Source organism: Bufo gargarizans, chromosome 3 (genome assembly GCF_014858855.1).
Source record: "Bufo gargarizans isolate SCDJY-AF-19 chromosome 3, ASM1485885v1, whole genome shotgun sequence".
Taxonomy (NCBI): Eukaryota; Metazoa; Chordata; class Amphibia; order Anura; family Bufonidae; genus Bufo; species Bufo gargarizans.
Genome location: NC_058082.1, coordinates 518,456,953 through 518,483,601, shown reverse-complemented (window position 1 = coordinate 518,483,601; position 26,649 = coordinate 518,456,953). Strand labels below are relative to the sequence as shown.

The window sequence follows — 26,649 nt, the reverse complement described above, 5'->3', positions numbered from 1 at the left end:
CATGTGACCACTGGCTCCGCCCCCCGCCGGAGAGCGGTGCCGAGCACGAGCCTGGGCGGTGGAGGAGGGGGGTGCCGTAAGCGTGGCTCCATCCCCCCCCCCCAGAGGCTGACGAGGTGCCGCATGTAGAAACGGGCAGGAGGGGTGAACCAGACGCAGCGTATGGCGGCCCCTACGTACCAAAGGGCCGACCACCGCACTCCTGCCTGCACTTACCCGATCCACCAACAGGACTGCCAGGTACGAGTGCACGCTTCCAAGGACTCTGCACTACGTACGTTTGTGGGAGGGCGCCGGCCGTTTAAGTAGGTGGCCAAGCCCCTCCCACAAATACAGGCCAATGAATCGGCCTTACACTTATTCTCTCTTTTCTTCTCCATATTCTGATCCATAGCTATACTGTATATTTAGCACAGTAATCCTGTATCTGTTTCTTTACAGGTTTTCTGGAAGTTTCATATTGATGGCCTATTCTCAAAATAGGAAATGTACTATTATAGTGCTTGGAAATAACTTGCTACTAACAGCAACGCAACTGTATGGAGCTAATAGAAAAGGGGTTAATGTACTGCCACAGGCATGCAATAATTAACCACAGACATGCAGTAAACGCTGACTGAAATACACTTTTCTACTGCTTATTTAGGGGGGGAAACCGTAGACTGGCCAAAAAAAAAACCTCATGCCAATCCCATTTTATCCTGATGGTGGCCATAGATATAGATTAGATATAGGTAGATTATACCAAATACACGGCGAGCGGTCTATGTCCAGATTTAGACTACCAGATATTGTATGGACTTACATATAAAGGTCTTAAAGGGGTTGTGCTGGAGTTTTATATTGATGATCTATCCTCAGGATCCTCAATACCTGATCATTGGGGGTCCGACACTGGCACCCCCCCCCCCCCCCCCCGATCAGCAGTTTGAAGAGGAGGTGGTGCCCATGCAAGTGCTGCTTCCTCTTCATTACACTACGTATTGTCTCCACTGTAGTGGTAGCGTAGTGTAATTACAAGTACCTGCTCCATTCAAGTGAAAGGAGCAAGTACTTGTAATTACACTTCCTTCCGAGACAACGGCAGTGTAATGAAGACGAAGTGTCTCCTCCTCGACCAGCTGATTGACAGGGGTGCTGGTGCAGGACCGCCACCGATTAGATAGTGAGGTTTCTGAGGATAGGTCATCAATATAAAACCCCTGCACAACCCCACGAACAGTAATCTCAAGAAGCATAGTGCGTAGTATGGGGACTTTAGTGTGCACATGAAAAAACAAAACAAAGAAATAAACTCTGTGCCTTAAGGCGTTTTCCAGGATACAGAAACCAGCTTTCATTAACTCTCTAATGTGCCGCCATCTTTCACTTTGTGATTAACTATTTCGGTCCCTAGGGCAACGCACTCACGTGACCCCATCTGTTCCTCTCTCCAAATTCTTCTGATGCCATGTCCATTTGCTCACAGTCAGATCTTTTCGTCTGTGCTGTGTCCCAGAGAGTGAACGCCCATGTAATTGGCAAGGCCATGCCCCTTTAATCCTTCTGATTTCTGATGGTGAAGCTGGGAAGATCAGGCGCAGATACTTCTGTTGCAGCTGATGTAGATTTCGGCTATAACTTACGTCATTTTCTGGTGTAAATTATACTAAATCTGACAGGATGAGGGAGGACACGCCCCTTCCTGCTAAGCCCTGCCCCCCTTTCTTCTCAAATATAGAGTGCGCCATAGTGTGTGACTTTCTTTCACACCCCCATTGAGGCATAAAAGCATTGATCAATGTGATCCATGGACTTTGAGTATCACAGTCCACAAAACATACTAGTAGGTGATATGTACACCGCCAATAGACCTTTCAGGTTCTTTATATACAAGTCATACTGGATATGCTCAGGAGTCCACGACTGACGTACCACAGCGCAGGAGCTAATCTAGTAGCTAAACAACTTACTAAATATTTGTATGAAATGCAAAAAGAAAATGGGATGTGTTCACTAAATGCAGCAACAGCAATGAAACAGTTAGACAAACACAAGCGGGTGCACTCAGCTCGTATTTGTTCTTGTCCAGTAAGCACACCAAACACCATAATAGAAAATGTCCTCAAAAGCCGAGCTGCCTTAGCACATTTATCAAAGAAAACTGACTAATGAGTTAGAATGATCATGTTTTGCAGGCAATTTACACTCACCGGCTTAACAAAGGTGACAATGTTTGCCATTTTTCTACGGCTGCAGGTACAATTACAGCTGAAGGGAACATGAACTTCAATTGAAAAACAGTGAACAAATACCATGGTGAAACCGTCCATGCACAGATGTAGAAATAATATGTAGCTATTAAAGGGGTTTTCATGGATAGGTCATCAATATCTGATCAGTGGGGGTCTGACACCAGGCACCCATACCTCCTGCTGGTGTCAGAAACTATACAATGGAGGAAGCCGGAAGCAGAAGGCTCCATCCACTGTGCAGAGGCCATGCTGGGGTACTGTAGCTCAGCTCTCTTTCAAATGATAGGCGATGAGCTGCAGTACGTCAGCGCCAGTAACTACTCAGTGGATGCAACCATGTTTCCTGTACTGATGGCTGCCCGAGACAGGGAGAAGCATAACTAAGCCCTTGACATTATTATCCAGAAGATCCCCATTTATCAGCAATCATCACCACCAAATGTTTCCCATAGCCGAAATAACATCTGCACAATGTTGAGGAGGAATTCTAGACAATTCTTCCCCACAAATGTTTCCACGTATATGAGATGCCTTGCATACATAGCCCTCTTCAGGTCAAGCCAAAGCATCTCGATAGAGTCAAGGTCATACCATAAAGGTTGGCATGAGGTTTTAGTGCGAGTGTGGACTGTGCTAAAAAGTGAAACTTTTCTCTCTTATCCGCCCAAAGAACATTTATCAGAAGCATTATGGAACATCCAGGTGGTCTCGGACAATTAGTTAGGCCTCATGCACACAACATGTTTTTTTCTCGGTCCGCAAAATGGGGTTCTGTTATTCCGTGATCCGTGTCCGTTTTTGTTTCCGTGTGTCTTCCTTGATTTTTGGAGGATCACCAGACATTAAGGAAATAGAAAAAAAATCTAAGTCAAGTTTACCTTGCAAATGATAGAAAAGAAAAAACGGACACGGATCACGGACTACAATCTTGTGTGCCTCCGTGTTTTTTCACGGACCCATTGACTTTAATGGGTCCGCGAACCATTGTCCGTGAAAAAAATAGGACAGGTCATATTTTTTTCACGAATCACGGACGCGGATGACAAACGGTGCATTTTCCGAATTTTCCACGGACCCGTTGAAAGTCAATGGGTCCGCAGAAAATCACGTGTTTTAGGACGTGTTTTATAAGAAATTAAAACTTTTAAGACTTCAGATAACTTCTCAACTGTTATGGTCTAAAAATAAGTTAATTAAAATAATAGCATACTTCCCAGAATTAGAAGATAAGAAGGTCTTGAAGTAATATGCAGGTCAGTAACTTAAAGGGACAGTGACAGGCCCAATAACCATAATTAGCTGTACATATGCATGTACAGGTTTTCTAATGTGCATTAAAAACATATAAGTATCCCCCCTATCCACATTATGAATACAGTAAACTCAAGTTTTATAACCTGAAGTAATCACTGTTCTTTCTGCCCAAGGGGCGGCGTTTCAGCTCCACTTGTGCCCAGCCAGCATCAGCCCAACCGCCGTTTTGAAGCGCCGCCCAGCTCATCAATATTCACTTAGCTGGGCGGCTTCTGCTGTCCCGACCTTCCAAGATCCGGCGCATGCCCAATAGAAAGCTATGGGTGCCGGGCGCATTCGCAGAAGCTGAAAGCGAGTCCGATGCCCATAGCTTTCTATTGGGCATGCGCCGGATCTCGGAAGGTCGGGGACAGCAGAAGCCGCCCAGCTAAGTGAATATTGATGAGCTGGGCGGCGCTTCAAAACGGCGGTTGGGCTGATGCTGGCTGGGCACAAGTGGAGCTGAAACGCCGCCCCTTGGGCAGAAAGAACAGCGATTACTTCAGGTTATAAAACGTGAGTTTACTGTTTTCATAATGTGGATAGGGGGGATACTTGTGGATATATGTTTTTAATGCACATTAGAAGACCTGTGCATGCATATGTACAGCTAATTATGGTTATTGGGCCTGTCAGTGTCCCTTTAATTTTACAGAATTTATGTACTGGATTTTGAGCAGCGATATAAAATAAGCATAGAGATCACTTCCCTCATTATATAACCAGTGCTGGGAAATGAAGTAGGATCCTGATTACACAATATGGACAACTGCTTCATCTATATCTCCCCACACCGTCAAGATATTAGCAGCTGGTTAGAGCAACCAATCATTTCCAGTGACCTCTGTAAGCTTCTGTAACTAGTGAGCGGGGCAGTTAGGAACCTGGGCATTTCCTCTAAGCTAAAAGATGGAATCCTGACTCCATTATATACCCATGCAGCCATCATAAGATAAGCACATCATGGCTTCCAGTATGAACAAAAGCCACAATGCATATGTGAACAGAGCCTTATTGCCAGGAACTTATCTAACCACAATCCTGTGCCAGGAGGATTGCTATGCCAACCAGCCAAGCTCCAGCTGGTCGACAGATCAATGAGTGCGGATGCCAGGCCAATCAAGTCCATGGCTTGGTGTTCAATCCCAGAGCTAGGCAGGGAATTAAAAGGGGCCGTCTCATTTCATATTGTTAGAATATGCCATCGATGTCAGATAGGAGTGGGTCCCAGAGTTGGGACCCACACCTATCTCCAGAATGGGACCCACAAAGTAAATAGAGAGTAGTCGTGCATGCGTGGCCACCCTCCATTCACCGCTATGGAAGTTCCAAAAATAACCAAGCGCTCTCTTTCAGCTATTTTCAAGACTCCAATAGCGATTAAATGCCACACAAGCACGTGGGACCTATGACTGCCATATATCAGCAATATGCCATCAATGCATGACATGAGCCAACCCGTTTAAGTCAAACTCTTTTTGTATGTCCTTACCTATGATTGCATGTGTGTCCTGGCTCCTGTGCTTCTCCCAATTTCTGTACTAGTACTCCTGGTGAACTGACCCTTGGCTTGGTTTCTGGATTAACCCTTTGCCGATTCAGCTTCTAGTGATTCTCCTGTTGAACTGTCTTTAGATTATCTCTGGATTAACCCCTTGCCCTTTTTGTCTGTGTCGGTCCTGGCTTTGACCCTGCTCGCTGAGTACTCTTTTGTACCCTCCCTGATCATTCTGGTAGGTCTGGTCTGATACTATCTTACACCTGCTTTCTGCTACCTTACTCTGCAGATGCAACATGGGTCCCTAGCAGCCAAGTCCATCTGGCCTCTAGTGAAGAGCCTAGGGGTAGCCCTGGGCCCCACTAACCAGAGTAGTTAAGGAAGACTGGTAGTAGTTGGCAATGGGGAAAACAACACAATGATGGTATTAGTAAGGAATGCTGAATGTATAGCTCTATGCCAGGCCTCAGAATAGTCCTACAGACACTGGAACTGGTGTTATACTTCCATGTTACTTTCTGTTGTCAGGGCAAGAGCTGCTGAGAAGGTGGAGGAAGATCACTGAAAATGCTAAATTATATATTTTACCACTGCACAAAAATATACAGGTGAAACTCGAAAAATTAGAATATCGTGCAAAAGTTTATTTCAATAATGCAAATTAAAATTAATTGCATTAATGCAGCTTAAAATTAGAATTTTGTGAAAAGGTTCAATATTCTAGGCTCAAAGTGTCACACTCTAGTCAGGTAATTAATCCATATACCCTGAGCAAAGGGTACCTGAGATTGTGACTTTGGGGTTTCATAGGCGGTAAGCCATAATCATCCAAATTATAACAAATAAAGGCTTGACATATCTCGCTTTGCAGGTAATCAGTCTCTCATATGTTAGTTTCACCTTTTAAGTTGCTTTACTGAAATAAATGAACTTTGCACAATATTCTAGTTTTTTAAGTTTTACCTGTATTAAACATAGTAAGGTAGAATACAGTTTGCCTCAAAATACAAAAAGTTTACAAGTTTCTGCTTTCTTTTATACTTTTTAGCACTGGCAAGTCTCCTAATAAGATTATCAATAATACTAGTTCAAAGCTGCTTGTTATCATGGGGTATCTCTGTTCAGTATGTATACAGGTCAAATAAAAATCATACAGAGGAGAGGAATTATTACCCAAAGCACTGCCTGTCAGAACTGGGTTTACGGAGAACGCCTCATTATAGCACAACCAAAGGCTGGGAAGTCCGCAAGATTGGTCTCAAAATATAGGCTGGAAGAAAGACGAGACAGAGGGGATATGATAGAAACTTTTAAATACATAAAGGGAATCGACAAGGTAAAAGAGGAGAGAATATTTAAAATGGGAAAAACTGCTACAAGAGGACAGAGTTTTAAATTAGAGGGGCAAAGGTTTAAAAGTAATATCCGGAAGTATTACTTTACTGAGGGTGTAGTGGATGCATGGAATAGCCTTCCTGCAGAAGTGGTATCTGCAAATACAGTGGAGGAGTTTAAACATGCATGGGATAGACATAAGGCCATCCTTCATATAAGATAGGGCCGGGGCTATTCATAGTACTTAGTATATTGGGCAGACTAGATGGGCCAAATGGTCCTTATCTGCCGACACATTCTATGTTTCTAATGATCCACAGGACAGTATAGAAAGGCCCAATTTGTGGTTATGGCTGTAAGTGACCAGCACAGTTTGTCATTCACTGCTAGCGTGCCGCCGTGTCCTGTCGCCCACCAACCAAAAAAAAAAAAGGAGGACTGTATGTCTGTCCAGGCCTCGCGCCGGACGGAAGACCAGGAACCAATTTGCGGAACAGAATGGGCGGCCCATTATAGAAACGCCTATTGTTGTCCGACATGCCCTATATTTTTTGCAGGGGGCGCGGAACGGAACAACGGATTAAATGAAACCGGTCCGCACCCATTCTGCAAAATTGCGGAAGGGATGCGGACCCATTCATATGGTCGTGTGAATGAACCCTAATGGGAACTCCATTATACCCCTGTGGAATACAGAGCCATAACATAGAAGTTCGCATGAGGCCTCACCGGGACTGCACTGACGCCGTCTGGATGACTACAGTACAGGGAAGCGACGGAGGATGCATTTTAACCCGTATCAAAAGTATATACCCATCAATGCGACGTGTAATAGCAGCTGAGCGCTCTCGAGCGTCATGGACACCCAGGTCCCCTCCTTACCCTTTGTGCGGCTTTTCTACTAATAGAGCAACTGAATATTAGCCTGGAAAGCTGTTGTGTCAGCACCGTCTACTAGGCAACCAGCAAATGACCTATCCAAAGGGATTAGGAAGTGAGACATATGTCCGGACTGCATGACCTTCACACAAGTGCTATTCCACGAGCCTCTCACCCCTGATCATTGACTATGGGCCTGCTCTACAGACAATGTCTAATGTGGTAGAAGCGCTGCGCACATTACATGGAGGTTACTTTTGATTCCTCAGGATGACTCAGCAATCACACTTCCTATTTTCCTTCCAAAGACGCAGTATGACCGTACCACGGCTCATAAAATAACGAGGGAGACATTAATAAGAATTAGAGGCAGCCTTGCTGTGCCAGCAGAATATTTTAGCTCTGAGAAAATTACTTTGATCACATTAGAATTGGAGGAAAAGTTCATCTACCTAATGATTCAGAGCTGCTTTTTACCAGATTATTATTGTACATTGCTACAAGCACTACTACCACTATTATCCACCCAAACCAGCAATATAAAGAACTGCGTAAATGAATACCAGTGATATTCCTCTATTCCGGCACTTGATTCCTAGTGATAGGGTGGCATCTCACAAGACTGGAAGCAAAAGACAAAATCACCAGCTCTAAGACACAATGCAGCATGCGTCAGCCGAGCTTTTTAGGGCTCTTTCACATCTGCGTTATAGTCTTCCGGCATAGAGTTCCGTCGTCGGGGCTCTATGACGGAAGAGTACTGATCAGGATTATCCTAATGCATTCTGAATGGACAGTCCGTCCTTCAGGATGCATCAGGATGTCTTCCGTTCCGGAACGGAACGTTTTTTGGCCGCAGCAAATAGCGCAGCATGCTGCGCTTTTTGCTCCGGCCAAAAATCCGGAACACTTGCCGCAAGGCCGGATCCGGAATGAATGCCCATTAAAAGGCATTGATCCGGATCCGGCCTTAAGCTAAACGTCGTTTCGGCGCATTGCCGGATGAGACGTTTAGCTTTTTCTCAATGGTTACCATGGCTGCCGGGACGCTAAAGTCCTGGCAGCCATGGTAAAGTGTAGTGGGGAGCGGAGGAGCAGCATACTTACCATCCGTGCGGCTCCCGGGGCGCTCCAGAGTGACGTCAGGGCGCCCCAAGCGCATGGATGACGTGATCGCATGGATCACATGATCCATGCGCATGGGGCGCTCTGACGTCACTCTGGAGCGCCCCGGGAGCCGCACGGACTGTAAGTATACTGCTCCCCCGCTCCCCGCTCCTACTATAGCAACCAGGACTTTAATAGCGTCCTGGGTGCCATTGTAACACTGAAAGCATTTTGAAGACGGATCCGTCTTCAAATTCTTTCAGTACACTTGCGTTTTTCCGGATCCGGCGTGTAATTCCGGCAAGTGGAGTACACGCCGGATCCGGGCAACGCAAGTGTGAAAGAGGCCTTACTTGTATGTGTTCTTGGGTTGTTGTTTTTTAACCTGCCTGTTTTGGGCCTTAGTGACCAAGAAAATGTTTTCAGCATCGCATTCCAAGAGCTACAACTTTTTACTTTCCTGTCGATGCAGCCATTTGACGGCTTGTTTTTTTGTGGGATAAGGGCTCATGTACACGACTGTATGTATTTTGTGGTCCGCAAAAAATGGATCTGCAAAAAATACAGATGACGTCCGTGTGCATTCCGTATTTTGTGGAACGGAAACAGCTGGCCCCTAATAGAACAGTACTATCCTTGTCCGTAATGCGACCAATAATAGTACATGTTTTTTTTTTTTTTTTGAGGAACGGAAATACGGAAACGGAATGCACACGGAGTAACTTCCGTTTTTTATTTTTATTTTTATGGACCCATTGAAATAAATGGTTCTGCATACAGAACGGACACGGAAAGAAAATACGTTTGTGTGCATGAGCCCTAAGTTGTCATAACCTACTTATATTTCTGGTGAGGAATAAAAAGAAAAACTGCCTTGTTATGTTGTCAATTTTGCAACATTCACGTTGGCAGCATAAATAACCTGACAACTTTACTCCCTGGGCCAGTATGATAACATAGAAGAAGGAAAATTCCCCCCTCCCCCCACACACGTTTTACTAGCTGTGTGAGGGCTTGAGTTTTGCAGGACGATTTGTAGTTTTTTATTGGTATCATTTTGGGGTACACACATTTTGATCACTTTTTATTCTGTTATTATAGTGACAGATAAACAAAGAACAGCAATTCTGTTTGTTTCTTTTTTGTTTTTTACATTATTCACCGTGAGAAATAAATGATGTGATAATTGTATAGATCGGGTCCTTATGGATTCGGCCATACAAAATATGTGGAGGGGGGAGCATTTTTTTGTTAAGCAAACTATGACATGTGATCCGCTGATGGCATGTTATAGAGCAGGAGGAGCTGAGCAGGTTAATGTATAGTTGTATAGGAAAATATTCAGTAAAATGTGGAATTTATACATTTAAATTCCTGGTCTTTCTGAGTTTTGAAGTCTAGGAGGTGGACCTATCGGTGATTGACAGCCTTACCTCTATGACTGTGTATACAGAGACAGCTGTCAATCACTGATAGGACGTCCCCTGGACTTCAAAGCCCAGAAAGACCAGGAATTTACATGAATAAATTTACTGAACCTTTCCCATAAAATGATATATCTGCTCAGCTCCTCCTGCTCTATCACATGCTGCCTGCAGCTCAAACATGTTCAACATGACAGGTTCCCTTTAATACATTGTGTATACTGTCAGTAGGATATTGACAGGCACTCTATTAGTCTGCGCCTCTAGCATGGCCTAACAGGCATACACTGAAGGCAGACCTGGGGGGCTTCATTAGGCCCCTGGCTGCTGTGTACAAACATCGCTACCCCACGATCTCATTCTCAGTGGTCCAGATGGCTGACAGAGGTTGCTATTGACCACAGCAGCTAAGGGGTTAAACAGCCGGGATCAGCAATTCTGTCATTCAGGCCTGTTAAAGCAGGAGCTCAGCTGCCATGAGAGAGCCCAGCTCCGGCTCTTCACTGCACGGGAGACACGCTGAGACTAGGCCTTTCTCTTGCTGTCCAATCATCAAAAATACATTATAATCCAGCACTTATCATCTCTAGATAATGCTGAATTAATTATATACATAAAGGTGTAAACTGTTTAATAAAAGTGCAAAACTAGAAAAACCACACATGTAATACACAAATCATCATTATTGTGTCTTATCCAAAAAGACATACAATACATAAATATAGAAAATAATAAATAAAAGTGCAAACCAATGCTGTGAGAATGACAGCCCCCACCGAGCTCTAGGTCCGCATGTATTATATTAGTCTATCTCGCTTAAAAATATATAGTTAGTAATATTGAATATTCAATCAGTAATACAGAGATGTGAACTGAATCACTAAGGCTACTTTCACACTAGCGTTCGGGTTTCCGTTCGTGAGCTCCGTTTGAAGGAGCTCACGAGCGGACCCGAACGCAGCCGTCCAGCCCTGATGCAGTCTGAATGGAGGCGGATCCGCTCAGACTGCATCAGTCTGGCGGCGTTCAGCCTCCGCTCCGCTCGCCTCCGCACGGACAGGCGGACAGCTGAACGCTGCTTGCAGCGTTCGGGTGTCCGCCTGGCCGTTCGGAGGCGTGCGGATCCGTGCGGATCCGTCCAGACTTTCAATGTAAGTCAATGGGGACGGATCCGTTTGAAGATGCCACAATGTGGCTCAATCTTCAAGCGGATCCGTCCCCCATTGACTTTACATTGAAAGTCTGAACGGATCCGCGCAGGCTACTTTCGCACTTGCGCACTTGCGAATTTTTTTAAAGTTATTAATGCAGACGGATCCGTACTGAACGGAGCCTCCGTCTGCATTAATATGAGCGGATCCGTTCAGAACGGATCCGCCCGAACGCTAGTGTGAAAGTAGCCTAACACCAGTGCCATATTAAAGGGCTTCTGTCACCCCCCCAAAAAGTCTTTTTTTTTAGGCTAATTAATATCCTTATACTGCGATTTTTCAATATATAGTGCTCTTACCCTTTTCTGTGGCTTAGTTTCTTTAAAAACTGCACTTTTATAATATGTAAATTACCTCTCTACCAGCAAGTAGGGCGGTTACTTGCTGGTAGCCACCGCATCCTCCTTTCAAAAAAACGCCCCCTCCTCCTGCTGACTGACTGACAGGGCCAGCGAGTGCTCTCCTTCTCCAGCTGGCCCTGTCTGCATTTCAAATCCCGCGCCTGCGCCTTACGCGTCTTCATTCTGCGCAGGCGCTCTGAGAGAAGGACGCTCGCTTCCTCAGCACTCCCTCAGTGCGATGACGTCACCTCTAAACCCGAAAGAGAAGACGTCATCGGCGCAGGCGCACTGAGGGAGTGCTGAGGAAGCGAGCGTCCTTCTCTCAGAGCGCCTGCGCAGAATGAGGTGCAGGCGCAGGAATTGAATTGCAGACAGGGCCAGTCGGAGGAGCAGAGCGCTCCCTGGCCCTGTCAATCAGCAGGAGGAGGGGGCATTTTTTTGAAAGGAGGATGCAGCGGCTACCAGCAAGTAACCGCCCTACTTGATGGTAGAGAGGTAATTTACATATTATAAAAGTGCTGATTTTAAAGAAACTAGCCAACAGAAAAAGGTAAGAGCACTATATATTGAAAAATTCACACGGGCGAAGTTTCCGCGCGAGTGCAATGCGTGAGGTGAACGTATTGCACCCACACTGAATCCAGACCCATTTATTTCTATGGGGCTGTGCACATGTGCAGTGATTTTCACGCATCACTTGTGCGTTGCGTGAAAATCGCAGCATGCTCTATTTTGTGCGGGGTTTTTTGTGCATGAGCCCTAAGTGTGAGCCAAAACAAGGATTGGAGCCTCCACAGACAAGGTATAAGGGAAAGATCTGCACCTGTTATGTGTTTAGACCCGCACCTGGTTTGGTTCAGAATCACTGATCGATCACTGACGTGTGAATAAGCATTCTTCGCATATTACAAAAGAACCACAGGTTTAACCACACTCGTGCCCAGTGTTCAAGTCATATACAGGGTGATTCAAGAAGGGTAGTGAAAAAGCAGAAGGCCTGTAAGTATATAAATTCTTGCAACGTCTTTCTCTGGGGCTACATCAGGAACTCCGTGGGGGAGATTTAGCAAAACTAGTAGAAAGGAAAACTGGCTTAGTTGCCCATAGCAACCAATCAGATTCCACCTGTCATTTTCCAAAGGAGCTCTGAAAAATGAAAAGTGCACTTTGATTAGTTGCTATGGGCAACTAAGCCAGTTTTCCTTTGTACCAGTTTTGATAAATCTCCCCCCAGTGTATCTGTCCACCCAGCCACAGGATATGAACGGCCTGAGATGACGCATAACTGAGATGACGAGGCACCAATGGAGCTGACGGCGAACCTTTGTAGTGTACAGTCGTGGCCAAAAGTTTTGAGAATTACATAAATATTGGAAATTGGAAAAGTTGCTGCCTAAGTTTTTATAATAGCAATTTGCATATACTCCAGAATGTTATGAAGAAGAGTGATCAGATGAATTGCATAGTCCTTCTTTGCCATGAAAATTAACTTAATCCCCAAAAAAACTTTCCACTGCATTTCATTGCTGTCATTAAAGGACCTGAGATCATTTCAGTAATCGTCTTGTTAACTCAGGTGAGAATGTTGACGAGCACAAGGCTGGAGATCATTATGTCAGGTTGATTGGGTTAAAATCGCAAACTTGACCTGTTAAAAGGAGGGTGATGCTTGAAATCATTGTTCTTCCATTGTTAACCATGGTGACCTGCAAAGAAACGCATGCAGCCATCATTGCGTTGCATAAAAATGGCTTCACAGGCAAGGATATTGTGGCTACTAAGATTGCACCTCAATCAACAATGTATAGGATCATCAAGAACTTCAAAGGAAAGAGGTTTAATTCTTGTTAAGAAGGCTTCAGGGCATCCAAGAAAGTCAAGCAAGCGCCAGGATCGTCTCCTAAAGAGGATTCAGTTGCGGGATCGGAGTGCCACCAGTGCAGAGCTTGCTCAGGAATGGCAGCAGGCAGGTGTGAGCGCATGTGCACGCACAATGAGGCGAAGACTTTTGGAAGATGGCCTGGTGTCAAGAAGGGCAGCAAAGAAGCCACTTCTCTCCAAAATAAACATCAGGGACAGATTCATCTTCTGCAGAAAATATGGTGAATGGACTGCTAAGGACTGGGGCAAAGTCATATTCTCCGATGAAGCCTCTTTCCGATTGTTTGGGGCATCAGGAAAAAGGCTTGTCCGGAGAAGAAAAGGTGAGCGCTACCATCAGTCCTGTGTCATGCCAACAGTAAAGCATCCTGAGGCCATTCATGTGTGGGGTTGCTTCTCATCCAAGGGAGTGGGCTCACTCACAATTTTGCCCAAAAACACAGCCATGAATAAAGAATGGTACCAAAACACCCTCCAACAGCAACTTCTTCCAAAAATCCAACAACAGTTTGGTGAAGAACAATGCATTTTCCAGCACGATGGAGCACCGTGCCATAAGGCAAAAGTGATAACTAAGTGGCTCGGGGACCAAAACTTTGACATTTTGGGTCCATGGCCTGGAAACTCCCCAGATCTTAATCCCATTGAGAACTTGTGGTCAACCCTCAAGAGGCGGGTGGACAAACAAAAACCCACTAATTCTGACAAACTCGAAGGAGTGATTATGAAAGAATGGGTTGCTATCAGCCAGGAATTGGCCCAGAAGTTGATTGAGAGCATGCCCAGTCGAATTGCAGAGGTCCTGAAAAAGAAGGGCCAACACTGCAAATACTGACTCTTTGCATAAATGTCATGTAATTGTCGATAAAAGCCTTTGAAACGTATGAAGTGCGTGTAATTATATTTCACTACATCACGGAAACAACTGAAACAAAGATCTAAAAGCAGTTTAGCAGCAAACTTTGTGAAAACTAATATTTGTGTCATTCTCAAAACTTTTGGCCACGACTGTATACATAAATTATGTGATAGGCACTGGGTCAAATTTATCATTAAAGGGGTTCAGCCTTGAACCCGGATATAAGCTCTTCTTTATTCTTTTCCTATATCTGAGTGACGCATTGGAGCATTTCCTTGCTTCAATGCTCCTCCATTGCCTTGTCTGTTTTTTTTTTTTTTTTTTTTTTTATTGCCGGTGATGTACCGGGCTTCACATCACTATGCTAGGCAGAGACCTCCCCCTAGCAGTGAGCCCGGTGAGGTCACCGGCACAAATGGGGGGGTCTATAACGCAGCCCTAGGCTGTTGTGGAGGACAGCACCTGACCATCGCTCAACTGGAAGAGCCCTCCCTGCGTAATAAAAAAATGTTTGTGTTAATAATTGCCATGGATTCAGTCACGTGTGAAGATCCATGATTTATGCCACGAGTCACTTCAGCCTCTTCTGCAACATCTCAAAGGTTAGGAAAAGAGGACAGTCGTCAGATAGCAAATGGGGGGGGGGATTAGTGACCCTCTCCTACTGTGTCCTTCTCCTATACCATGTAGATTGTGGGCCCTCTCTCCTTCTGTACCAGTTTGTAACTCATCTTAGTAGAATTGTCTGGATTATGTATGTGCACCCCTTATGGGTACAGAGCCATGGAATTAATGGCGCTTTATTAATAAATAATAATAATTAGTACAGTATGCCGGCGCCTTAGAGATGATGACACCAAAAATACTTGGTCTTCTGGAAAAGCAGTTCATTTAGACCAGGGATGCCAAACCTGTTCTGGTCTGCGGGCCACATTGTCACTCCTAAAGGCAAACTGGATAACACTGGGGAATAGCCTAAAATGGAGAAAACTGCAACTTACTAGCAGATTCCATGTCACCCCTTTGTTTCTCCCGGCAAGGATCTGCTTAGGGCACACTTGCGTTGTTTGATTCCGGCAGGCAGTTCCGTTGCCTGATCATGCAAACGCACGTCATTTTTTCTGACTGATCAGGCATTTTTCAGACTTATCAGGATGCTGATCAGTCTGAAAAATTCTTGATCAGTCTGAAAAATGCATTGTAATACCAGATCCGTTTTTCCGGTGTCATCTGGCAAAACGGATCCGGTATTTTTTTTTTTCCACATTTTTAAAAGGTCTGTGCATGCGCAGACCGGAATACCGGATCCGTCTATTTGAATGCTGGATCCGGCACTAATACACTCCTATAGAAAAAAATGCCAGATCCGGCATTCAGGCAAGTGTTCCGGAATTTTGGCCATGCTGCGGTATTATCTCCGTCCTGAAATGTCAAAAAGACTGAACTGAAGACATCCTGATGCATACTGAACGGATTGCTCTCCATTCAGAATGCATGGGGTTAAACTGATCAGTTCTTTTCTGGTATTAAGCCCCTAGGATGGAACTTTATGCCGTAAAAGAAAAACGCTAGTGTGAAAGTACCCCTACTTGTTTGCAGTAGTGATGTCATGTTGACATGTGACTGCTGCAGCCAATCACTTGCCTCTTTGGTGCACCGCTGAGGTCAGTGATTGGCTTCAGCGGGCACGTGTTGTTGAAAATGGGCAAACAAAGCCTGGAATCTGCTAGGTAAGTATCTTTATTTCAAGCTATTACTCAGTGTTGTCCAGTTTGTTGCTGAAACTGGACAACCTCTTCATTAAGGGTATATTCCCCTCTGAGACATTTAGGGCACATTAATTAATAAATGTCTTGGGGGCATAATTAAATAATATATTAAGATAAAATGTGTATTCTTCAGCAACAACCACATGTGACGGAAATTCTGCGGATTTTCAGCAGCGGCACGTTGTGTCGAAATTCTGCAACATTTTCAGCAGCAGTAAAGTGGATGAAATTTCTGAAGACTGCCAGCAGCTCTGAGGCTGGGTTCACACCTGAGCGTTTTACAGTGCGTTCCTACGCGCTGTAAAACGCTCAACAAGGAGAAACCAATGCTTCCCTATGAGAATGGTTCTCAACTGGGCGTTTTACAGCGCGTACGATCGCGCTGTAAAACGCCCGACGCCCCAAGAAGTACATGAGCTTCTTTGGGGCGTCTTGTCACGCGTTCCCGTACATAGACTTTCAGGAACGCGCGACAATGGGCGTTCGCTTGTCTCTGTATGTGCGATTGCAAACGCCGGTACAATCGCGCATACAGAGCGCTCCGGTGTGAACCCAGCGTCAGGCTTCATTTACATCTCCGGCAGTGTAGTCAGCAGGCTATTCGGGCGGAGAGCAGCCCATCAGATTTCACCGAATCAGGCATTGCTGGATTCTATAGTTTGCCACCGATTCTCCATTGACTGTAATAAGGTCCAGCAGTGATCCAGCTGCTTTCTGGCATAAATGGCGAGTTTCAGCCGAACAAAAATTGTTGTATGCAACAGTTTTTGGTCCAGCCGACAGTTGTGCTGGATCCGCTTGCCGCAGTTGTGAATGTGGCCTGACAATGCTGAACTGCTGCCAGGAGTAGGTGGGGCTGGGGACAGCAGTACATACATACCTACAGTGTAGTATCTTTTTTTTTTATCATCAGGAGCAGTGTGAATATGAAGTTTTACTCTCTCAGATTTTGCTCTCACAAGTGCCCAGGGCAGGAGTCACTGTGATGTGCTATCTGCATTGCGCTGCTTCACAGCATCTCCCCTCTGCTCTGACGCAAACAGGGTGCACACGGCTCGTCCACTTTTCAGTTGTCTCAGCTGCTGTTTGTTTTCCTGCAGCAGTGACATCCTGTACGCACCACATCAACGCTGCAGCCAATCTCTGATCTCAGCAGTCACATTTCATATACTGCTGAGGCCAGCGATTGGCTGCACGATAATGTGGTGTATACGGGGCATCACTGCTACAGCCAGGAAGATGACGTCAGCCACACAGGACCGGACTGTGGCGAAGGAAGCAACAGGGGAGAAAAGTGTTGCGTATGAGTTATTTTGTTATTTTAGTAGATTTTCTGCTGCTGAATAAGTTTTAGTTTAACCTGAATAACCCTTGTAAAGAAAGTCATACTATGCTGCAGTATTGCGAAACAAAACCAAGAAAGGAAGCGACTTCCCGTCCAAAGTGATGATGGCGACTACTCTGCAGACGTCTGATCAAGACATTTATGAGAATTTGCTAGGAAGGAAAGACATTTGTTACTTTTTTAACTGATGAAATACTTTAAGAAAAAAAATAGAAGTACGATTTGTACATTTCCTACAGCTCCTATGCAGACGTGTGTCTCCATGGGGGACATCTGTCAACCTCTGTACACCAGAAACATTGCGTCAAAAGTTGCAAAGCTTGCAGAAATGATTAGACTTTTAGGGGGTTTATAGACCCGCATGCCACGTTTTGAGTGGGTGGTGTGGGGGCAGACCCGCACATTTATTATTATCTAGACCAAGATACTTGCGAAGAATATACAGATTCTACTCCAGCTTCCTTTTGGCACAAGGACCTGCAAAGACGCACCACAATTATTACGGGATGTGTGCTGCTTAATAAGAGGGGCACATGTGATAGATTAACACAACTTGTCCCCTATTCTGTGTGTCTGATCGGCAGGGATCTTGCCACTGGGGCCCCTGACGATTACAAGAAAGGGGGCCCATGCTCTCCATTATAACGGAGCGGCGGCATACATGTGAATTCGCTGTTCCATTCAACTTTGTGGGACTGCTTGAGACGGCAGAGTACAAGCACTTGGCTATCTCCTGGCTCCCATAGAAAACGAATGGAGCAGCAGGGCGCAGGCTTCCCCTGCCACTCCATCAGAACGGGGAAACAGGACCCCTATTCTCGCCATTGGTGGGAATCCTAGGGGTAGCACCCCCAGCGATCAGCTAGTTATCCCTATCCTGTAAGCACAATTCCTTTAAAGGGAATCTGTCACCTTCTTTTACCATTTTAAGCTGGCACTATGTTGACTAAAGTACCTTATTTCCAGCAGTCTTCTTTTTACTTAATTTCGTTTTGTAGTTTTGATATACAAGCGATTTTTATGTTATGCTAATTAGGCGTTTTTTTCACTGTCCGGTGCCCAGTGACGCCCCCTTCCCCCCTGCAGTGCCCAGGAACGCCTCCTGATCCTCAAATAACTTCCCACAGCCCGGAAAACGGTTCCGCCCCCTCCCCACGTCATAGTCTACCTTATAGAAATGCCCCGTCCTTCTTCCTGTCTGCGGCCAGAAAACTTGCGCAGGCGCAGAACCGCCTGTGGCCTGCGCGATCATCAACGTCCTGAGGGCAACAGCGCTCAGGTCACATCACTGGGCTCAGCGCATGCCCAGTGAGACTTTTGAGGCTGTTGCCCTCAGGAGGTTGATGATCGCGCAGCCCGCAGGCAGTACTGCGCCTGCGCAAGTTTTCTGGCCGCAGACAAGAAGAAGGACGGGGCATTTCTATAAGGTAGACTATGACGTGGGGAGGGGGCGGAACCGTTTGCCGGGCTGTGGGAGGTTATTTGATGATCAGGAGGCGTTCTTGGGCACTGCAGGGGGGGGTGTCACTGGGCACCGGAGAAGGAAAAAAATGCCCCTATGGGCACCTTGGAGCCTCATTAGCATAACATTAAAATCACTTTTATATCAAAACTACAAAACGAAAATAAGTAAAAAGAAGATTGCTGGAAATTGCTGGTGCCAGCTTAAAATGGCAAAAGCAGGTGACAGATTCCCTTTAAGACCAGGGTGTAATAGGTCCACCTCTGTTTGTACTCTGATCCTGCAGGTATACCCAACTTTCTGACATTTGCCCCGACTAATAAACCTACCAAATGAATATAAACATAAAACAATAAAAAAAAAAGATTGCAGTTAGATATGCTATTTAGCAAAACGAAAGGACAATATACTTTCTAAACAGGTTTTCCATTTTGGCTCGCCTTGCCAATATTCAAGGGGCTGTACTTTGTATTACATTGTGGCAGGTCATTCACACGGGTACATCAGGGGGCCCAGGAAGTAGGGGCCACTTCATGGTTCACTCATTACAACCACAGCACTAAAAGATAATTGGAGCAGAAGATGAAGGTTATTTTGTCTGCAGATTCTTTGGCTTAGGGCACTTTCACACTTGCGTTTTTCTTTTCCGGCATTCTGTCACAGGGGCTCTATACCGGAAAAAAACTGATCAGTTTTATCCCCATGCATTCTGAATGGAGAGCAATCCGTTCAGTTTGTATCAGGATGTCTTCAGTTCAGTCGTTTTGACTGATCAGGCAAAAGAGAAAACCGCAGCATGCTACGGTTTTATCTCCGGCCCAAAAAACTGAAGACTTGCCTGAACGCCGGATCCGGCATTTTTTCCCATAGGAATGTATTAGCGCCGGATCCAGCATTCAGAATACCGGAATGCCGGATCCGTCGTTCCAGCATGCGCAGATCGGTAAAAATGAGAAGAAATGTACAAGACGGATCCATCGGTCCGCATGACAAGCGGAGAGACGGATCCGTCCTTGCAATGCATTTGTGAGACGGATCCGCATCCGGATCCGTCTCACAAATGCTTTCAGTCAGCGGCAGATCAGCGGATCCGGCGGGCAGTTCCGACGACGGAACTGCCCGCCGGATCACACTGCCGCAAGTATGAAAGTAGCCTAAGGGCACTTTCACACTTGCGTTGTTTGATTCCGGCAGGCAGTTCCGCCTGATCAGGCAAACTGTATGCAAACGCATGTTATTTTTTCTGACTGATCAGGATCCTGATCAGTCTAAAAAATGCCTGATCAGTCTGAAAAATGCATTGCAATACCGGATCCGTTTTTCCGGTGTCATCAGGCAAAATGGATCCGGTATTTTCTTTTTTCTCATTTTTAAAGGTCTGCGCATGCGCAGACCGGAAGCACGGATCCGGCATTCCGGTATTTTGAATGCATTCAGGCAAGTCTTCAGTATTTTTCGCCGGAGATAAAACCGTAGCATGCTACGCTTTTATCTTTTGCCTGATCAGTCAAAATGACTGAACTGAAGACATCCTGGTGCATCCTGAACGGATTACTCTCCATTCAGAATGCATGGGGATATGCCTGATCAGTTTTTTTCCGGTATAGAGCCCCTGTGACGGAACTCAGTGCCGGAAAAGAAAAACGCTAATGTGAAAGTAGCCTTTTCCTTCTGATCGGAGGAGACGTCATCGGATCACTATGGGGCTAAGGCCAAGTTTAGGCCTCATGCACACGACTGTTGTTGCGGGTGCGGACCTATTCACTTCAATGGGGCCGCAAAAGATGCGGACAGTACTCAGTGTGCTGTCCGCATCCGCTGCTCCACTCTGTAGCCCCGCAAAAAAAAATAGAGCATGTCCTATTCTTGTCCGTTTTGCGGACAAGAATAGGCATTTCTACAAAGGGCAAATTGCAGAAGGCACACGGGTGGCTTCCGTTTTCTTGTGAATCCGCAGTTTGTGAACCACAAAAAAAAAAAAAAAAAAATGGAACGGTCGTGTACAGAACGGGCCTTACATCACTATTCAGTTTTTCGCTCTGATTCGTCAGAAGAGCAGAAAAATAAAAAAATAAACAGATCCTGTATTTTCAGCATCCATTATACTCAGTTATGCGCATTTTTCATCCGTTTTAGCCATTTCTGTTTGAGATACGTTATTTTAGACAGAAAATAGAAAAAACTTTGTGTAGGACTTTTTTTCATTTAAAATAACGGATCTCAGTTGGAAATAAAACCAATGCAAAATGTGCATAACGGATGCTTTAAATACAGGATCCGTTTTTTTTTTCCCTGTTCTTCTGACGGATCAGAAGAACAGAAAGCTAAACAGTGATGTAAACCCGACCTTAGGGCTCACGCACGAGAACATGTGCACCCGCAAATAGCAGTTTTTGGTTTATGAACATGGGGAACACATGAAGATGTATACTTTGCAACCCACGGCTAGGGAGCGGTCACATGTGGTGTGCGATGTGCAAGAGACTTTCTCTGGTATGAGATGTCACGCTCTGTATATAGCGCAGGGAGTGTTCACACACAACCACAATGAGTAGGTTTGGAGCATGTACGCCAACATCCACACGCAAATTAGCTCTTTCTAAAAAACTGCGCCCTTGGTGCTGCCAGGTAGTTAGCTGTCCTAGAAATCAATGTTTGACCTTTTAAACAGGCCTTGAGACATAATTTAGGATTACAGCCCAGCCAGAATCTCATGTGCATAGGGGGATTGCTCCTCATCAGTACAGGGCAGAGAGAACTAGCTTAGCTGGATAAAGGGTCTTTGTCTCAAATCTGGGGGGGGGGGTCTAAAATCTGGGACCCCTGCAGGACAGCTGTTTAAGAAAGGCAGCGGCGCTCACAGAAGTATCGCAGCTTCTCAGCTTTTCCTAGGGCTAGGCCAAGTGATGTCACGGGTCAAGTGGCCTAGGCGCAGCTCACTTCGTTGAACTGAATGGGACTGAGCACGATACCAGGCACTGGCGCTATACAATGTACGGAGCTATGATTGGTGAGCAGGGCGAAGGCCATGGCACTCACAGGAGCACTGCTGCCTTCTCAAACAGCTGATCAGCTTGGGTTCTGGGTGTCGGACCCCCACCAATCAGATACTAATAGGATAGGTCACCAGTTATAAAGTCTTGGTGACCCTTTTAAGGAGTCTTAGGCCCCTTGCAGACGAGCGTGTCCGGATAAGGTCCGGATGCGTTGCGGCAAACCCGCGCCAGTAGGTACCCAATTGAAGTCAGTTTTGACTGCGATTACGTTCCGTTGTTCAGTTTTTATCGTGCGAGTGCAATGTGTTTTGCACGTGCGTGATAAAAAACTGAATGTGGTACCCAGACCCGAACTACTTCACAGAAGTTCAGGTTTGGGTTCAAGGTTGTGTAGATTGTATTATAACATGGCTATAAGGGAAAATAATAGCATTCTGAATACAGAATGCATAGTACAATAGGGCTGGAGGGGTTAAAGAATAATATAACTCACCTTAATCCACTTGATCGCATCTCTTCTGGTCGTCTTCTTTGAGGAATAGGACCTTTGATGACATCACTGTGCTCATCACATGATCTTTTACCATGGTGATGGATCATGTGATGGACCATGTGATGAGAGCAGTGACATTAAAGGTCCTTTTCCTGTGCACAGCAAAGAAGAAGACAGAAGAGAAGCCGGGCTGCGCAATCAAGTGGATTAAGGTGAGTTATATTATTTTTTTATTATTTTTTTATTATTTTTTAACCCCTCCAGCGCTATTGTGTTATGCATTCTGTATTCAGAATGCTATTATTTTCCCTTATAACTATGTTATAAGTTAAAATAATAATGATCGGGTCCCCATCCTGATCATCTCCTAGCAACCGTGCGTGAAAATCACACCGCATCTGCACTTGCTTGCGGATGCTTGCGATTTTCACGCAGCCCCATTCACATCTATGGGGCCTGCATTGGGTGAAAAACGCAGAATATAGAACATGCTGTGATTTTCACGCAACACATAAGTGATGTGTGAAAACTACCGCTCATGTGCACAGCCCCATAGAAATGAATGGGTCCAGAATCAGTGCGGGTGCAATGCGTTCACGTCACGCATTGCACCCGCGCGGAAAACTTGCTCATGTGAAAGGGGCCTTATAGGTCTTCTAATGAAGAGGTGCTGGCTTGACTATGTTCCAAAATGATGTCTCAAGGCCTGTTTAAAGGGTGGAACATTGACTTACACCATAGCTACCTTCCAACTGGTGACACCACATTTTGGAAAGAAAGCCAGTTTGCAAACCCTTTTCCCATACGAACGTTTCATGCCAATATTCAGACACATCCATCTGTCACTGCTATAAATAGGGCAAACGTCTGCTAAAATGCTGCAGTTCTCACAGGTTCTGAAATGTGTAAAAACCCAGAGTCATATGTATTACTACAGAGAACCTGAGGAACGGGGCCGCACTCTGTGCAGGCGATGGAGGCCCCACACATGGGTGAGATTTATCAAAACTGGTGTAAAGTAGAACTAGCTTAGTTGCCCATAGCAACCAATCAGATTCCACCTTTCATTTTTCACAGCTCCTTTGGAAAATGAATCTGATTGGCTGCTATGGGCAACTGAGCCAGTTCTACTGGAGATGGGCACACAGCATTGTAGGACCCTCTCCAGTGACAACCATACGCTGGACTATATTTTTTCTCCACTTATTACTAGTTATAAAATTAAAACAGATCAAGAAGGATCTTGTACAAAATAATAGAAAAGATGCTTTTGGCCTCAGTCTCCGGCGCGCGCAGATTAATCTGTACTATAATAAAGTCCAAATACCTGCACAGAACAGGACTCATTCATTACAGACCTCACTGCTGTGGAAAATAAAAGGAGTCACCTAAGTGGTTGCTATGGTGACCTCCACTGCTGTCACCATGACGTCATCACATAAGGCTCAGTGACGTCAGCAGATGCTACACATGTGCACATCAACTCACCGAAATCCAGGAACTGCTTGATGGACAGGGGGGAGGGGGAGAACTTGGAGTAGTACTCGATCTGATTAGGGATGGAGTTCTTCAGCAGGTACATACACAGCCTCATGATGCCCCTCTGGAGGTAGGTGGTCACCGACAGTGATGGAACCAGTGGTATCTACATCTTCACAAGTGCCTGACTGTATGAATGGAGAGCGCTGCAGCCGCCGGCGGTGCGGACAAGTGTCCAGCGCTGAGGTAAATAATACAGATGGAAGGAAGCAACGAGCCAGTGCTGGACAGAGACCTCCTACCCTAGCGGCTGAGGCCTTGGACACGCCCCCTTGACCGCGCGTTCCCGCACCCAGCACGTTCACACAGGCATTCCTACACCAGAAAACCAAGCGCGGTCACGGCAGGAAGGGGGCGTGTCTCTCAGGCGATTTCTCTCTCCTGATAGGCGGAGAGCTGGAAAAGCTTTTCGCTTCATTCAGGAAAGTTGCGCAGGTAATTACATAATGGGTGATGTGATAGAGGGAGCTGATTGTCAGAGAGCTGCTCCCAGAACGTGGCAGGGTACTAAGCGTCAACGGAAAATGTGACCAGTCACCTACTATGGGACACTTCACCTGTCACCTGTTATGGGACACTTGACCTGTCACTTATTATGGGACACTTGACCTTTCACCTGTTATGGGACACTTGACCTGTCACCTACTATGGGACACTTGACCTGTCACCTACTATAGGATGCTTGACCTGTCACCTACTATGGGACTCTTAACCTGTCACTTACTGTGGGACTCTTGACCAATCACCTATTATGGGACACTTGACCTGTCACCTACTATAAGTCACTTGACCTGTCCCCTACTATGGAACACTTGACCTGCAACCTACTATGGGACACTTGACCTGTCACCTACTATGGGACACTTGACCTGTCACCTACTATAGGACGCTTGACCTGTCATGTACTATGGGACGCTTGACCTGTCACCTAATATGGGACACTTGACCTGTCACCTACTATGGGACACTTGACCTGTCACCTACTATAGGACGCTTGACCTGTCATGTACTATGGGACGCTTGACCTGTCACCTAATATGGGACACTTGACCTGCAACCTACTATGGGACACTTGACCTGTCACCTACTATGGGACACTTGACCTGTCACCTACTATAGGACGCTTGACCTGTCATGTACTATGGGACGCTTGACCTGTCACCTAATATGGGACACTTGACCTGTCACCTACTATGGGACACTTGACCTGTCACCTACTATAGGACGCTTGACCTGTCATGTACTATGGGACGCTTGACCTGTCACCTAATATGGGACACTTGACCTGTCACCCACTATGGGACGCTTGACCTGTCACCTACTATGGGACAATTGACCTGTCACCTACTATGGGACAATTGACCTGTCACCTACTATGGGACACTTGACCTGTCACCTACTATGGGACACTTGATCTGTCACCTACTATGTGACAATGCTGGTCTAATGCTCATAGTGATAGAATGGACATTAGATTACATTAGATTGTGAGCCCCACTGGGGACAGTGTTATGCTAATGTCTGCAAAGCGCTGCAGAATATAGTAGCGCTATGTAAAAGTATGTAAAATAAATAAATCTATTCACACTCTATAGGATCCGGTTTTAAATGATCCATGAGGGATTCATCTTGTGAGGGCCATGTCACAGGCAAAAATGAATGAGAAATAAAAAAGGAAGGACTTCTGCCTGTTGAAGCTACTTCTGGCTTTGGCTGAAAAAACGGAATCCAAAACTATGGCTTTGAACATAAAAAACAAAACAAAGTGCTGGGTGGGTGACTACTCCCCATGTTCCCCATAAAAACCAGCCAGCACTGGCAGGTGGAGAGGATTTACCTCTGTCTGACACTGGAGCTCACAAGGTCTGTGTGCTGTGATCTGAGGGCTGTGTTGGGATTTGCGGCTTGAGCCGGGTTGGAGGGCTCAGACCCCTGTGAAGGTGAACAGGCCGCCTAACGTCTGCCTGTGGACTTGACAAGGCAGAACTTCCAACAGGGTGTAAAGTAACACCCAGGAGAAAAGGTGACTTTTTTTATATATATATGAACTTTTTATGTGTGTGAACGATCACCAAGTAACTTGCGTTTTTGTTTTGCTTTCATGTGTGAATAAATACTGATGTTTTGAACCAAGAACTTGTACTTGGCCTCTGTGCTGCACCTGTTAATCCTAACTACCAGAGCGAATCCCCACAACACTTTAAGGGCTCTTTCACACGAGCATCAGGGATCAGGTTCAGATGCGTTTAGAGCTGTGATTGCTGGTGGATATTGAGACCGAGGAGCTGGAATTGTTTTGTTTTGAATCAAGATAAAATCGTCTTGTGGAAGTGTTGCTGTGTGTGAACTGTTCCTTACTGATGAAGTTCAAGCGCGGACCCTGAATTGCAGTTTATCACATGTGCTATGGAGGATAAACTATCACCTATTCTAATGGAGGATAACGTATCACATGTGCTATGCTATGGAGGATAAACTATCACATATTCTAATGGAGGATAACGTATCACATGTGCTATGCTATGGAGGACAGCAAGGATCAGACATGTATATACATTGGCTACTTACCCAAATTCTGGCAACTTTGCCCTTTGGATTTCTCCAAGATGGTGGCAAATAGCTCCTGGGTTATCTCCACCCAGGCTGCATCTTTTTTATAACGGTCATGGTAGTCCCCACTTTGCGTATCCCAAATGCAGGGTCTCTCCTGCACGAGGACAATGAGCCTCTCAACATCCATAGCCCGTGGTGTCTTCGGCATGGTTGATAAAGGTCCGCAAGGGCTGGAAAACTGTGCAGCAAACTCCTGCCTGAAGCCAGAAACTCAACTTCCTGTCTTAAATCCATTCTGTGTTTCTAAGTTACTTGCCATCCGGATGCGATGCGATTTTCACACAGCCCCATACACTTATATGGGGCCAGGGTTGCGTGAAAATCGTTGAATATAGAACGTGATGCGTGAAAAGCAAGGCTCGTGTACACA

The 26,649-nt window shown here is 45.6% G+C and overlaps 1 protein-coding gene across 1 annotated transcript in view; it reads right to left on the bottom strand.

The window, feature by feature from the left end:
• The window catches only part of PDK3 (pyruvate dehydrogenase kinase 3), a 149,557-nt gene extending 125,606 nt beyond the window's left edge, over positions 1-23,951 (bottom strand). The window contains exon 1 of the mRNA XM_044284005.1: positions 23,616-23,951. Within this exon, the coding sequence (XP_044139940.1) occupies positions 23,616-23,721 (106 nt within the window). The 5' untranslated portion in view covers positions 23,722-23,951. The remainder of the gene's footprint in view (positions 1-23,615) is intronic.
• Between the last annotated feature and the right edge of the window lie 2,698 nt (positions 23,952-26,649).